At 40.7% G+C, this 15,075-nt stretch overlaps 2 protein-coding genes across 7 annotated transcripts in view; one reads left to right on the top strand and one right to left on the bottom strand.

Moving 5' to 3' along the window:
* Positions 1-1,213: 1,213 nt before the first annotated feature.
* On the bottom strand, positions 1,214-15,071 carry FAM72A (family with sequence similarity 72 member A). Of its 2 annotated transcripts, XM_033092396.1 has the most exons (5): positions 14,472-15,071; positions 11,541-11,810; positions 9,291-9,368; positions 5,837-5,961; positions 1,214-2,334 (listed from the first exon to the last, which is right to left on the bottom strand). In XM_033092396.1, the coding sequence occupies exons 2-5, from the start codon at positions 11,690-11,692 to the stop codon at positions 2,240-2,242; spliced, it is 450 nt and encodes a 149-aa protein (XP_032948287.1). In that variant the 5' UTR covers positions 11,693-11,810; positions 14,472-15,071; the 3' UTR covers positions 1,214-2,239. The 2 variants fall into 2 exon arrangements, with proteins under 2 accessions (XP_032948287.1, XP_032948285.1); XM_033092394.1 differs by lacking the exon at positions 14,472-15,071 and having other exon boundaries at positions 11,541-12,660.
* The window catches only part of SRGAP2 (SLIT-ROBO Rho GTPase activating protein 2), a 230,777-nt gene continuing 228,845 nt past the window's right edge, over positions 13,144-15,075 (top strand). For 3 of the 5 annotated variants that reach the window (XM_033092386.1, XM_033092385.1, XM_033092388.1), the window contains exon 1: positions 13,145-13,292. The gene's annotated coding sequence lies outside the window, so the exon portion shown is untranslated. Of the gene's footprint in view, positions 13,293-15,075 lie in introns of all 5 variants that reach the window. The other 2 variants (XM_033092387.1, XM_033092389.1) reach the window with 1 other exon arrangement.

Genomic DNA, 15,075 nt, shown 5'->3' with positions numbered 1-15,075 from the left:
GCTAAATCCATATATGTGATTCTGTTTTTGGTCTTACCAGAGTGCATCTAATTTGCTTTTATTAAAAAAAGTGCCAGAAATATATTTCTCTAGATAAAACATTATTAATCCATTTTCGGCTTAGAATTGGCCTTCTCATAACCCAGTTAGCCAAAAGGTAGCTGAGTGATTTGAAATATTCTCCATCTGGAGTGGAATCACATTTGGGGCTTGCTTCAATCAGTGCACCTCTGTCTCGCTTTTACTCTTCAAAGAGCTTCTCAGTCAACTATAGCCTTTGAAGGCACGTGCAGAACGGAAACCAGATGAACTCTGTTGAATTATAAACTTGCCACATTCTCTACTCTAGCATTAAACTTATCTTCTCAGTTGAACAACTTAACTGAAACATTATATAATGTAGTATCAATTTTTTTTAAAAATCTTATCCATTATGTCACCTTGTTTCATAAAGTCTTCAAGAGAGATTAAAGGGGGAAAAAATCCCAAATTGAGAAACAAATTGTTCCATTCATCCCTTTGGTTTTTTTGATGACCTTCTGTCAGTGCAAATGGTCAGTTGAAGACTTCTGGAAAAGTTTTCCAGGTACTAGCTTTTCTGAAGCATCATTTATCTTGGTTTACAGCAAATAATTCCGTCAATGCCCAGAGGTCTTTTACCCTAAGACCTAGTATGAGTTTGTTCAACATTGAAATTAGTCACTAAGCCCTCACCTAGGGTACATAACATAGTAGTTGTTATCCAGCATCTCTCTTGGCTAAATAAAATCATAGCTGATGCATGTCTGAAGGTGCACAGGGTGACAGCATAAAGATGACAGCAGGAGCTCTGGAGTCTGTCTGTCTGACTGTCTGAATTTCAATCTGGCCAAATCTCTGACCCGTTCTGTGACCTCGGACAAGCTACTTCACCTCTCTAGGCTTCACCTGTCTTATCAGTAAAAAAAGAATAATAATGGTACCTATCTGGCATGGGTTGCTTGTGTGGAATAAGTGAATTAAATGTGTAAAGCATTTAGAACAGTATCTGGTACACAGTAAGCACTCAATAAATGTTAGCTCTTTTACTCTATACTTTTATATTTTTAAGTTAAAAAAGTGGGTACAATATAAAAATTAAAAGAAGGCCGGTCATTTTTAGAACAAAACTTTATTTACAATACTCAGTCTGTTTTGGTATCACTACTGACAAAATGCCTACAGCTGAGATATTAGTTAAGGCGATACATTGATTTTAGCTACACATAAAACCAGAATCCACCATTATCCCAGTTTCCTATCCCATGTGGCTCTGAATGCAGCTTAAAAAAAAGAACAAACTCTCTTTATAATGTACAATGGCTTAAACAAACCACTTCTTTAGTTTTTTTTGTTGTTGTTGTTGTTGTTTTTCCTATTTAAGGGCTGGAACTGAGATTACTCATCTAAAATTGGCTATTTACGGAGAAAGCCTGAGAGAATGGGATGACTTAAAGACAGAGGTTTAGTTTATCTGGCTTTCATAACACAGTTATCTGTATGACTTTAGAAGAATTTAAATGAATAATATTGGTAAACAGTACACATTGATAATTTTCTGACAAATTCATTTATCTAACATCATGTTGAGGAATGAAGAGAATTTCTCTATACATTTCAAAATTTATTCTATTTAATGATTCACAGTCTTGTTCCATGTTAAAGTAGTTATCACGGATGTAACATGATAAGCAGTATTCATGGAAACCTAATAGTCTGTTTTTAAAGATTCCCTTCAACTTGGAAGCTTTAATTCCAAGTTGAGATTCCCATACGTATGCATGGTTGTATGCATGGATTTATGCATGTATATATGCATTGTTGATATATGTGTGGGTACTAATGCCCCTTTTCCCGAATGTAAAATAATGGTATCTGGCATCTAGTTGTAAGAAAAACTTCACCAGATTGGGAGGTAGGTAGCTGAGTGACACATGAAAGAATCTTCTTCTATCTGAATTTAAGAACACACCTGTACCGGGCAGAGGGACAGAGAAAGGAAGAAGAAGAAGTAGAAATAGAAGAAAAAAACTACATTGGCTCAAATTAAACTCAGGTAATTAATTTAAGACAGCAAATAAATAAATCAAAAAATGCCCCATTTTTGTTTCCAAAAAAAGAAATCACTGGTAAATCCTTACTAACAATTTTAAAGTTGATCCATTAATATACATTTTAAATCAGAAAAAGTTTGAGTATTATATCTGTCATAATTCTATATTCATCTAATACACTCCTCTGCTGATATATCTGACCCATCTTCATCTGTACTCTCTTCTATCTCTGGCAAGTTGCCCCAAAGTAGGAAGTTAACACCTGAAAATAAAAGGTCATAAAGTCAGCTGGTGCTAACTACTGTTACAACTCAGATCATGATATAGAAAAACTTGTATGTTAACATTCTTATATTAAACCATAGTTAGCGGTAAAGAGAAAAACTATGAAAGAAAGTGCCATAAATAAATTTATCTAATATTATTCATCTAAGACATAAACATTCTTTAAACCCTTTTAAGCAAGGGCTTGAATTCTAGAATCTGGGAACTCAAAAGGATCTCAGGAGTCCATTCACTCAAACCTTGCCTCCAGCTGTATTGTGCCATAATCACTCTACACTGATAATTTTCAAATCTATTTTAATTTTTAAGAATAGAGTTCTCACAAGATCCTTTTAGATTAAGTGTCTCTTTGGACGGTGCAAGGAAAAGGCCTGAATCGGTACCCTCATCTCCTCGATAAATACGGAAGAAGTTGCTGCCTTTTTCTGATTTAAACCTCCAGCAAGGTTCTGGAGCCAGTTATTAATCTTTGATATATGTGGGTTTTAGTCCAGAGGCTATTAAGGTAGGTAGAACTGTAAACTTTAGGACCAGGTTATAGCTGTCAATACAATATCCCAAACAACAATCTAAAGTCTCATTGTGAAAGGACAGTCAGGTTGCATATTGAAGAATCCAGCACTGGTTGGTAATATAAGACCACATAAGTGGTAGACGATAATGAGATGTTTTTTTCCTGGGCATGTACTATATTGTAACTTGAAAGTACTAAACTGAAAACAAACAAAAAAACAAAAAACCATTATTAATTGACCTCTAGGAAAGCCAATGAAGTCCAACAAGAAAGCAAATCTTAAGCTGTCCATTGTCAGTGTGGGCACAAGCAGAACTCAGCAACTCTGGATGCCTCCTCCACACAGAGTGAGAGCGGCCACAGGATGGAATGGAAGGAGCCAGGGTTTGGAGATTTGGTTTGAATCCAGTTTCCACCACTTCCCAGTACACCATGAATGTTTTTACTTTTACTACAAAGGCATACAACCACAGACTACCTATTATTGTTTTGTGTATTTACATTTTTTACAGTATGGTATTGTATGTATCTTTTCTAATTTGCTGTTTTTATTAAACATTATATTTTTGAGATATACCTATGTCCATATGTGTAGATTTAGCTCATTTCTTTTTATGTCTATAGCGTATTCCATGTGAATTAAAAAAATTATATATTTATGTAAATATATATATAGATGTATGTAGCAAACATGGCCCATCACTCAGCCTTTCCTTTAACTGCTCATTTTGCACAGGTGCCCAGGGAGACATGTACAAGAATGTGCACTGCTGCATTGTTGAAACAGTAGAAACTGTCTGTCTTGGATGGCATATTGGAATCTAATTAGGCAAGAAGTTAGCATCTATTTGATGCCTACATATTATTAAAAAATTAATTAATAAATTATGATAGAATTTTAGTCAAGGGAAATATTTAATACCAATCTGTTATACTAATTATTTAGTAGGAAATATACAACCAATTCTTAAAGGATATTTACATAATATATTTCATATTGTCTGGAGCCATTCAGTTTTGTTATGATATGCATGCCTATCATATTATTTACAGTAATTTTTTTTGTGTTTGAATTGTTTATAATAAAAAACACCTGTTTTCTCCCCAAGAATGAATGGTGCTTTGCTTCTGGTAAGATGGCAATGAAGAGCTGACAGGATCGTAAGAAATTATTAGGCCAAAATCTAAGGGACAATTAGAACCCATAAAGGTCAACAGAGAGCTGAAGTCAATTTGCCTTTGAGGGCATTTGCTAATTCCAGGGAATTTGAACTGAGTTTTCCCAAGTCTTCTCAGGAAAGTTTTGGGAAATCAGGTCTACATGTGTAGGCTAACCTAGAACATAGACTTCTTGATGCCCTTTCAGTCTAAACATCCTAGAATTTTAAAAAGCTTGGGTATGTATTCCTTTGAAGCTGCTCGTTCAGGTGTTTCAAGGACAGTTCCAACAGCCATGAGAAATCTTTTTTATATCAAGCATCTAGAAAATTCTTCTTTAAATCACAATATTAGAGTTACAAAGGAGAAGTTTGATATTCTTGGAGTCAATACTCAGAGACGTGAGTAGCTCGGCACAATTGGTTCAAAGAAGAAAAAATAAACTAAGAGATTGGATCTGACAGAAGCAGCACCTTCCTTTCTCTGTTAAGAAGGGAGGAAGGAAATCCTGTGATACATCTGTTTCTCATGGATTAGATTCAATGTAAATGGAAGAATGCTGGACTTTCATCTTTAAAAAATTAACTAATATAAAAAAGTAAATAAAAATTGAAAAATCTCCACCCCGTGTTTTGAATTGTATGAAGCAGAAAAAATAATACCAAAGTAGAAACTTCCTTTAATGTGTCCCATGAGCAACACAAATATGAAACTGGAAACCTAATTTAGGAGCCTATATCTCACTTAGGGGAGTTCAGACAAGCCTTTGTTCAAAAATGGCCTTCTTAACATACTAGAGTCTTAAATTGAGACCCCAAATGATGGGTTCAGAGCCACAATTGAACACCAGGTGATTAAAAAAAAACACAAAAAACAATCTGAGCCTATAAAAACCCAAGCATAATTGGAGGGTCTAAAGAACCTGACAACCTAGCTTACAATTCGTGATCTTTTAGTCAGTGAAAACAAATCATACTTAAAAAAAGGAATATATTTTAAGTTCTGAAGAAGATTAAAACATACATCTAAAAACCTGAGTGTTAGTGCCAACTTGGATTGTCAAGCTCCTTAAAATTGGTCTGTAAACTAAAGTTCTATAAACTTCAGTTCCCACTAAAAAAGTTCCACTAAACGTCAACTTGGTCTGTTGTGTAAATAGATATTAAATATTGAGAACATGTGTCCTATAACAAAACTGAATGGCTCCAGACAATATAAAACGTATTATGTAAATATCCTTTAAGAACTGGTTGTATATTTCCTACTAAATAATTAGTATAACACGTGACTAAATGTTGACTAAAATTATATAATTTATTAATCTAGATGTTAAAATGTCCATTTTTACCCTAAAATAATATAACCAAATAGAGTAAATACCTAGTCATCTTTCCTCCCAACTTCCCACAATCCCAGCCTCTCCTCTCTCTTTCTTACACACACACACACACACACACACACACACACAAAATTAACTGTCAAATCTAAAATCTTCCAAAATTCTCTCGAGTCAAAATATGTATCAAGGCAGCAATTTAGAGCAATTAAAATATCAATTTAAAAAGGCTATGAAATCCAGCCAAGTTTGAGGCTCTTCAATACAATGATGATAAAAGAAATGGCAATGAATTTTGGCTAGTAGTTTCCATTAAGTGAATATTTGGGATAAAAGGATTGACACTTCACTCTAGTGGATCCAACCCCCATAGGAAGGTCTCAGAGGGAATCCTGAAATGATCTATTGGGAGTTTCACTCAGGTATTGATAGACAAATGTTAGAGGAAGGGCTGAGTCAATTGTTTCTTACCAGTAGAGTCTAGTCTGTTAATACCATAAACTGCCTGGCTGTGAAACATCCAGAAGTGTCCATTGTTACAGGAAAGAAGGCAGGAACAACATGGAACAATCACATGATAACCTACGATGTTCCCACTAAAAAAGAAAGTAAATATTATTAGATACCATGTAATACCTGGCCATGTAAGCATTTTTATGTGCTAATGTAAGTAGATGACATAAAGACCTCATTTCCTCCTGTTGCATTGCTGGGATCTTTGGGATGAGAGTGTACTCTGATAATGGTTACAGTTCTATCTGTAGTCAAGTAGGAAAATAGTCTTCAAGCGAAATAGTACTAACACATTCTCCATTTCTTTGCTGGTATTATTTTATTCATTTTCCCTTCAGAAGCCAGCTTCTACATGCTACAAGGTTGTCATTTGTTGTGTAAAACACCCAAAATTGATGTGCAGTACAAACAAAATATATTAAGTAAATTCAGATCTGTGGGTAAAAGGTTTTTGCTATTCTCAGAACTGTGGCAAGTTGGGTTCTTATATGTTCTAGTTCCATGCCAGCACCTAAAAACTGTTTCAACAGATGGAGGAGTAGGAAGACAGCATGAACCCCTAGAAACCAAACACAAGCTGGCTGTTCTAATTTTAGTTTCAGTGTTTCTGTAGGAATTCAGAAGTAAAGCAAATCCACAGCCTGTAGAGAAAGTTGCAAAAGTTTTTAATGTCTTCAGGATTATCCATCTGATTACAGGTACTTCACTTTCCACAGGGTTTTTTTTTTTCTTCCTATGTGGTTACTATTAAATAGAATGAATATACAGGGAATGTTTTAGTTAGTGCTTTACAAAAATAAAAATGACAACATGAATTGCTTATACCTTGAGTTGTAAAAATTCTTATTATAGTTTGTTCTCACCCTGTGAGATGTGGGAGTCGGTCATTTTTGTGAGGCCCTGCAAAAAATGCTATAAAAGGTACCAGCCCACCTAAAATATGTCTTCTAATCATAATCTGCTTGAAAGGCAAACAAATGAAAACAAAAATTGTTCTTGGACTAGGACTGACAGTTATTTGCAAGACTAGATTGCAAGAGGGTGGCCAGTTAGCACAGTTGGTTAGAGCATAGTGCTGGTAGCACTAAGACTAGATCGCAGGAGTAAATTCTAGGGCTTTAATTACCGCCTGTATTCATTCACTCATTCAACTAATGTTTATTGAGCAGGTATTATGTGTTAGGTACTATTCTAGGTGCTAGGAATACAAGGGTTTTGTTTTCATGGAACTAACATTCTAGTAGGGACACATCAGATCATTTTGTTCCCTTGTTTAAACTTCTTCAATGGCTTCCCATTTGCCAAAAATGAAAACAAATCCCTTCATACCAACGTCTAGATCTGCGCCATCTAAATGTGGCTATTGAGCTCTTGAAATTTGGCCAGCTTGAACTGAAATCTGCTGTTAAATATAAAACATATACCAGATTTTAAAAACTAAGAATAAAAAATAAAATGTAAAATATTTCAATAATTTATGTCGGTTACATGTTGAAATGATATTTTGGATATATTGGGTTAAGTAACATATATGATTAAAATTAATTTCACCTGTTTCTTTTTATTTTTTAAATAGAAATTTTTACTAGAAAAGTTTAAATTCTGTATGCAGCTTGCATTATTTCTATCGGACAGTGCTGCTCCAGATGATCTGTATTTTGACTACGACTGTAATCTTCTCATTCTACTCTTCCCTGATGCTCACAATGTCTCAGCCACACTGTCATTGTCTTTTTATTCATTGAACATGTTAAGCTTTTTCTTGCCTTGTGTTCTCTGCACTTGCTGTTCCCTCTATCTAGAACATTCTTCCTCTGGCTCCTTCTCATAACTCTAGGATTCAACTCCTGTGTCACCTTCTCCTGAGGCTTCCCTGACCATGTTCTCTAAACTAGTTCTTACGCTCCCAACCTCTATTATTCTCTATCATTTATTATTATTACTTCCTTTGAAGCACATGCTACCTTATTCAATATCTTATTTATTTAAATATCTTATTAATTGACTGTGTTCCCATTAGAATATAACGCCCAAAGGCCAGTGATTCTGTCTTGTTTATTGCTGTGCCTCCAGCCCCTATAACAATGACTAGCACCTGGTAGGATCTCATTATATAGTTTGAATGAATGAATGAAATTGGCACAAAATAAGAGTTTGCTAACTTAAATTATTAGGATTATAATTTATAACCCCATTTAAATGAGAAAATCTCAACCTTCTTTTAAAATGGGACTAATAACACTCAAGTCTACTTCGCAAAAAATAATAGAAATAGCTTTCATTTGTGTTGTAATTTATAGTTTATCAGTCTTTTAACATCCATAATTCATTTGATCTTCACTACAACTCTGTAAGGTAAACATAAAAGATATTTTAATTTATATCTTAAGAAGATAGTTTCTCTTTTCTCAAGTTTATTTTCTTAAGAATATAAATTAGGGGCGGCCGGATGGCTCAGTTGGTTAGAGCAGGAGCTCTGAACAGGGTTGCCGGTTTGATTCCCACATGGACCAGTGAACTGCGCCCTCTACAACTACCTTGTTTCCCCAAAAATAAGACCTAGCCCGACCATCGCTCTAATGTGTCTTTTGGAGCAAAAATTTATATAAGACATGGTCTTATTTTACTATAAGACCAGGTCTTATATAATATAATACTATACTATACTATACTATACTATACTATACTATGCTACCAGGTCTTATATTAATTTTTGCTCCTAAAGACGCATTAGAGCTGATGGTCCAGCTAGGTCTTATTTTCGGGGAAATATGGTAGATTGAAGACAATGAGCAGCCGCTGAGTTTCCGGACGACCAGATGGCTAAGTTGGTTAGAGTGCGAGCTCTCAACAAGGTTGCCAGTTCAAAATGGCAATTGGACTTGGAGATGAGCTGCGCCCTACACAACTAGATTGAAAGACAACTACTTGGAGCTGATGGACCCTGGAGAAACACACTGTTCCCCAATTAAAAAAAAAAGTATATATATACATATATATATACATATATATATATATGTATATATATATTAAATAAGAAAACAGAGGTCAGAGGTTTAGAGGTTTAAGGAGTTTACTCAAGATCCCATAGATAGTAAGGGTAGGGCCAGGGCTTGAACCTGATTTTTACGACTATAAATCCAAATGTTTTTTCCATCCAAACTACGCTGCCTTTTTCCAAAATTAAAGCAGATATTTGTCAATGAACTTTGAAAAATTGTAAAATCATATACAAATGTGAAGTGTCACAAGATCCTTTTAAGAAACAGCTCTAAGTAATAAATGGTGTTTCAATGGCTCACTGCATGGGTTATAACCAGTGCTCGATACGGCCCACTGAACCTTTCTCTTTGCTTTGGTGTCAACATCCATCTAGCAAACCCAGGGCTATCTAGAAAATTGCCATAAATACCATTTTAAACATGCGATGTCCTTCAGTTTACATTTGCAGATTTCAGTGAAATAGCATCTTCCAATTAAGTCCACTGTGCTGGAGAGGCAAAAGTGTAGAGAAAGTCAAATGCACTTTTCAAAAAAATGACAAAATACACATAACATAAAATTACTAACTTAGCCATTTTTAAATGTAGTTCAGAACTGTAAAGAGTATTCACATCGTTGTGCAACAAATCTCCAGACCTTCTCCATCTTGCAAAATGGAAACTCTGTCCCTATTAAACAACAACTCACCATTTCCTTCTTCTTCCAGCCTCTGGTAACTATCATTCTACTTTCTGTTCCTATTAATTTGACTGTTTTAGATACCACATACAAGCAGAATCATATAGTATTTGTCTGTGACTGGCTTATTTTCTCTTAGCATAATATTCTCAAGGTCCATCCATGTTATAGTATGTGACAGGATAGACTTCCTTTTTAAGGCTGAATAGTATTTTATTGCATACATGTACCACATTTTGTTTATTCATCTATTGATGGACATTTGGGTTGCTTGCACCTCTTGGTTATTGTGAATAATGCTGCTAAGAACTTGGGTGTGCACATACCTCTTCTATTCTGCATTAAATTCTTTCGGATATACTCGTATACCCAGAAGTGGGATTGCTGGATCATATGGTAATTCTATTTTCAACTTTTTGAGGAACTGCTATGCTTTTCCATAGCAGTGACACCATTTTACATTCCCACCAATAGTGCACAAGGGTTCCAATTTTCCCATATCCTTGCTATCAAATGTACTTTTGATTGTGATTTAGTATGAATTTTGTAGTCCCAAAGAGCTGAAAAAGACTCTATAGTAGAACTACAGTATATTTTGTAACAGTCAGTTAAGATTTGTGAACTCACCATAAATATGACAAACTTTCCATTTAAAACATCTTATGTGTTCATTGATTCACACACATTTTAGCGCATTAATCTATTACCATAATAACCCCTACAAGGAAGAGTAGACAATAGGAAAGACCTGAATCTATTCTAGACTCTGCTCTAATCTCTAACGATTCACATATCTGAGCCCTTCTTATGACTGTCTTGTTACTTACCACAGCAATTGTAAAGATGAATGGGTTTTAATCATAGAACCTTTACAATAGTAGTTTCCAAATTTATTGTCTAGTGCTTTTTCTTTTTTGCAACACACCATACACACACATATTGAAAATATTAACCCATTTATCTTTGCAATAAATGGCTTTGCCATTAGGCACGACTATACTTAAACCAATTTAGAAAAGATTTCAAGGGAGGAAGAGTCCACAGCTTTGAGTATATTAAAAAATTTTTTTTAACCTTCTATTTAAAGTATTATGACTATTAGTCTGCCTCCTCTGGATCTGTGTCCAAAGAATAGCTAGTTGTTCATCCATGTTTTGAATAATTATCCTTTCATTTTAATGATAGTTTCAATAAAGGGCTAAATCTAGAAAATCATGTAAGGGCCAGGTTGATTACGGAAAAAGAAAGTACCTTTTAGATCTAGAAAAAGATATATTTGAGTCAAATAAAGTGGTTATTTTTCCCAATAGAAAGCAGATTCTTAAAGACTCTACACCTAAAAGTGGGTAGCGACTGAAGACAGAATTTAAAAGGATTTAATTATGAAAATGAACACATGATATCAATAGGATTTTTGGGAGACAAGGATTATTTTAGGGCAGTCTCTATTTCGTCTCATAAAAATATGTTTAAGTCTCTCATTCCCAGGAAGAGAGAGTTTTAGGAAAAAGAATACAGAATTATATATTGGAATCTGATTCAGCATGCCAATTGCCAATAATGGTAGAGAACTGTGAATGTTTTTTGTTGTAAAACTACAGATAAAAATGAAAAACGTAAATGACCTCTCCTCCCGAACAGTACAGAAAAGCTTGCCTGAATTTTCCTAGAGTCTAGGTCATGGACTTGATCCAGTGAGAGAATGGTTGGGCAGGGCATAGCACCTGGTATCCAACTTGAGATGTGGTCACATGATTATAATTGAACTAGAAGCATTACATCAGGACTGACCACTCTGGCTAAACCACAGACTTTCTCCAGACAGTCTGCCCACTTAGTTATACTCCAAGGGGATCATCAGACTGTTGGGAGTGGCTGGAACAACAAAATGATAACCTCCTTGTTGACTCCCAGAGGTCCAGGCCAAACATTTCCCCCATTTAGTTAAAGGCTACCGTTGCCCGCCACTAGCATGACTTACTTGGTAGGAGGGATGTCTGTGGAGAAAAGGTCTATTTCAGTATCAGCCAGCAAAACAGCCTTCATTCCCCTAGAGCTGAGCACTTGTTTACAGAATTTGCAACACAGCATGGACACGCACCGGTCCTTGAAACTACAACTGCTGGTAGACATGGCGTCCCGGGAAGGATGAGGTGTGGGATTTTGAAAATGGAAACAAGAGCAAGACTCTTCCTAGTTTGATTCCCTCAGGCTACAAATTAAATTGCGAGGTCTCGAGCTTTTCTAAACCCTGAAATCGGGAAGGAAATGAGTTCTGTTCTGTTTTCTCGTGGGATGGTGAAAGTAATATTTATTGAGTAGAAACAGGAGAGAAACAGCAATTTTGGCTTTCCTTTTAACTTTCAGGGAAGGGAGTGGAGTTTGAAGTGGGGAGAGGCCAAGCTGCAAGAGTCCTCCGGAATTCCTCTATTTTCCCTTCCTCCGGTCTAAAAAGATCCTCTACTCTAGCTCCCGCCCCTTTAGCAATTCCAGTAGCTTCTCCAGTACAATCTCTTATTTAAAGCTTCTCCTCTCCTAAGCCCCTCCCCCGGAGAGTTCTAATTCCTCTCTGTCGGATCGCGGGCTAAGCGTCCCCTACCCACGTCTCCTCTTTGGAAATCTTTCTCTTCCCAAGATTCAGAAATCCCCTCAGCTCTTCCCACCGGGACGATCCCTGCTTCTCCTCAGTCCTTCCGCGACTCTCCTCAGCTCCGCTCGCTCGCCGGCCCTGCTTCGCTTCTCTCCTAGCAGCCCCCAGCCCGCGCGCGCTGGCTCACAGCCTGTTTCTCTCGCGTCCCCCTCCCCTTAACTCTCCCTCGTGAATCCCGCCTTCCGCTCCGGAGCGCGCGGTGGTGTTGGTGGGGCGGAATCGAAGTCGCTGTGGGGGTTCAGTCGGCGTTAGGGTCTCTGTCACCGAACACGTCGTTTTTCACGCCCTCTTCCGCTGTCTCTGCCTTTCCAACCCTCTGTCAGTTTGAATTGCCAGCGCAGTGCACGGATTGGGAGAACTACAGCTCGCCCACGTCCCGTATTGGAAGGCTCGGGAGCCCTCCCTTAACGAGATCTTAGTGGCGAGAAGACCGTACGCCCCGCCCCAGTGACGGTGCCGAGATCAGTTCGGCTTTCTGGTTTGCCGAACTTGGCTCCGCTTCCGACCTCATTGGCCGGTTCCAGGAGGTTTGGGCGGACCTACTCCAGCACTAGTGAAAGAGGCAAGGACGCCTCTCGTGCCTCTTATTGGAAGACGTTCTACAGTCTCCACCGGTTTCTACTCTCTATTGGCTAAAATTCTCCGCAACGCCCCTCCTCTCCACCCCCGTCCAATTGGTCGTGCCTTTTCTCAAGAATTTGTGTTTGGTTGTTGATTCCAATTTAATCCCGCCCATCAATTCTACTTCAGGGTTCCGCCACCGCCTGAGGAGCTTACTCCTGACCACGCCTCGGTAGTGCTAGTCACACCTCTAAGTTTCGCCAGCCCCTCCTCCTTATTATTCCTGGCCTCTCGGGATCAGCTATTCCTATTGGTTACAGGCCCCATCGGTCGATAGAAATTGGGCGGTGATTGGCAAGGGGGTGGGCTCTGCTTCCCGGCGGGGTCTTGTAGAGTTGGCGGAGGCTCTTCAGGGGACTAGGGGACCAATCTGCGTAGAAGCGGGTGGCGGGGAAGAGAGGGGAGGAGAGCTCTGAGTGGGAAGCGGAGCCGGGGGCCTGGGACCCGTCGCGTCAGAGCCAGGTAAAGGCTCCTTCCCTCTTCCCTTTCTTTTTACCCTCCGCGGGACTGGACCCTGACTGAACAAACCCGGGCAGGGACGGAAAGGAGAGGGCGCGGATGCTGCTGACTGCATCGCCTTCGCGGTGCCGCCCGGAATCCTTCCGACCCGCTCCCTCACGACCCTCTCCAAATCTCCGGGTACAGCCCTTAATACTTCTAAGGACTGCTTCTCTCCGCTCTTCACCACACTGCCTGGAGCTCTGCCCTAGCTTGCCGCCGCGCAGCCCGCACCCAGCCCCCTCCCCAAGTCCTCGGCATACGAGCAGCCTTAGTCCATCTTGGGGCAGCCGTCGTTGGCACTACCCGTAACCATCGACTGCCCTCTAACCCTGTCTCCAAGCTCTAGCAGACAGCCGGGTTACAGCCCTGGACCCAGAAGAATGGGTGTTTCGCATTGCTTCCGGGGCTCTTCCCGGGTCCTAGTCCCCGGCCTGCCCCGAATGGCTCCTCTTCGCACTCTCCCGTTCCCAGAACCATATGTGGGTCCCCAAAGTTGCTAACATCCTTGCGTTCCACGAAACACCGCGGCCCACGATAGTCTCCTAACTCGCCCCCCTTCCCCTCCGCCCATATCCTTGCCCTCTCGCGGTCTTCTAAGCGTATGCGACAGCTCCAGTTATCCCTGGCTCCCGTGCAGCCTTAGCACCCCACCTCTCAGCCCCCTCCCTGCTTCCTGCCCGCGTGAACCACCAGGCCTCCTCGGCTCGGTTTTCCTCGCTCTGTGTGGCCCTTTCTCCGGGCTCGAGAAGTGGGAGACACGGGCAGCAGCCTCCTCCTCCCGGCGCGAAGGGGGAAAGGGGCGGCCAAGGAGGGAGGGTGGCCGCTGCGGCACGCCGGGGAGCGAGGCGCACAGCTCTGCGCTCCAGCCTGCTTCTCTCCCGCCTTCCGGCCAGGGCCGGGGCGGGATCTCCTCCCGCACCTCCTGGTGCGAGGAATCGGGACTGCGACCCTCACCAACCCCTCCCCCAAGCCTGGGATTGGGTGCGGTATCTAGGATCTCTGGGCTTGGGTGACAAAAAATATCGGGGGTGGCATTTAGAGTCACTTTCGTCCCTGGCTTGGGGCAGGCGACGGCTGCTTTCCGTCCCCCGTCCCCCCCACAGCTTCCCGGTTTTCCCGACTCCGACCCTTGCCTCTAACCGGTTTCCTGCTTCTGCAGACCACATTGTTTTCCTGGATGTGTCCCGTGCGGAGCTGGCTTTTTCCTGCAGATCTCCTCCCCCCCCACCCCAAACATTTTGCTGCCAAGAGAAGCTAGTAACCAAAAACAAAACAACTGGGAGGAGGGGCGGGAGGGGAAGAAAAGTTGTGCCCGGGTGGCTTGTCCCTTCCCGGCTTTGATCCCCTTTGATGTCCCGCGAGTTGCCCGGCTGGGGGTCAGGGGCCGCGTCGGAGGCAGGGCCGGGAGGGCTCTTTCTGGCTGGCCGCTGCCCAGCGCTGGCTCCAGAGGGCTCCGGAGGCCGCCGAGGTGCCGCAGTCCCCGCCCGGAGCCCCGCGTTCCCGCCGCAGTGTCCCCACCCGAAGCCAGTTTAGGCGGCTGCTCCAAAGTGTTTTCTTTCAGCCTTAAAACAAAATCCAGAGGGAGCTGCCTTCCTCCCCATCTCGCCGCGCCCAGCTCTCCCGGCCGGGCGGCGTTTGGAGATGAATGGGCCGCGGCGGGACATGGAACGTCGTCCCCTACCCCACCCCCGCTGCGATTAGGATCTGCACGGGGGCTAATCGCCCCCTCCCCTTTTCCCTGCAT

The sequence above is a fragment of the Rhinolophus ferrumequinum genome, chromosome 22 (assembly GCF_004115265.2).
Source record: "Rhinolophus ferrumequinum isolate MPI-CBG mRhiFer1 chromosome 22, mRhiFer1_v1.p, whole genome shotgun sequence".
In the NCBI taxonomy this organism is placed as follows: Eukaryota; Metazoa; Chordata; class Mammalia; order Chiroptera; family Rhinolophidae; genus Rhinolophus; species Rhinolophus ferrumequinum.
The sequence above is the reverse complement of the archived record's forward strand: the minus strand, read 5'-3'. Positions and strand labels throughout refer to the sequence as shown.

Coding starts and splice junctions, on each gene's coding strand:
- FAM72A (XM_033092396.1), bottom strand. CDS start 11,692: ATGTCTACCAGCAGTTGTAGTTTCAAGGACCGGTGCGTGTCCATGCTG. Junction 5,962..9,290: donor GACATCGCATGTTTAAAATG/GTATTTATGGCA, acceptor TTTCTTTTTTAG/TGGGAACATCGTAGGTTATC. Junction 2,335..5,836: donor TAACAGACTAGACTCTACTG/GTAAGAAACAAT, acceptor TTTTATTTTCAG/GTGTTAACTTCCTACTTTGG.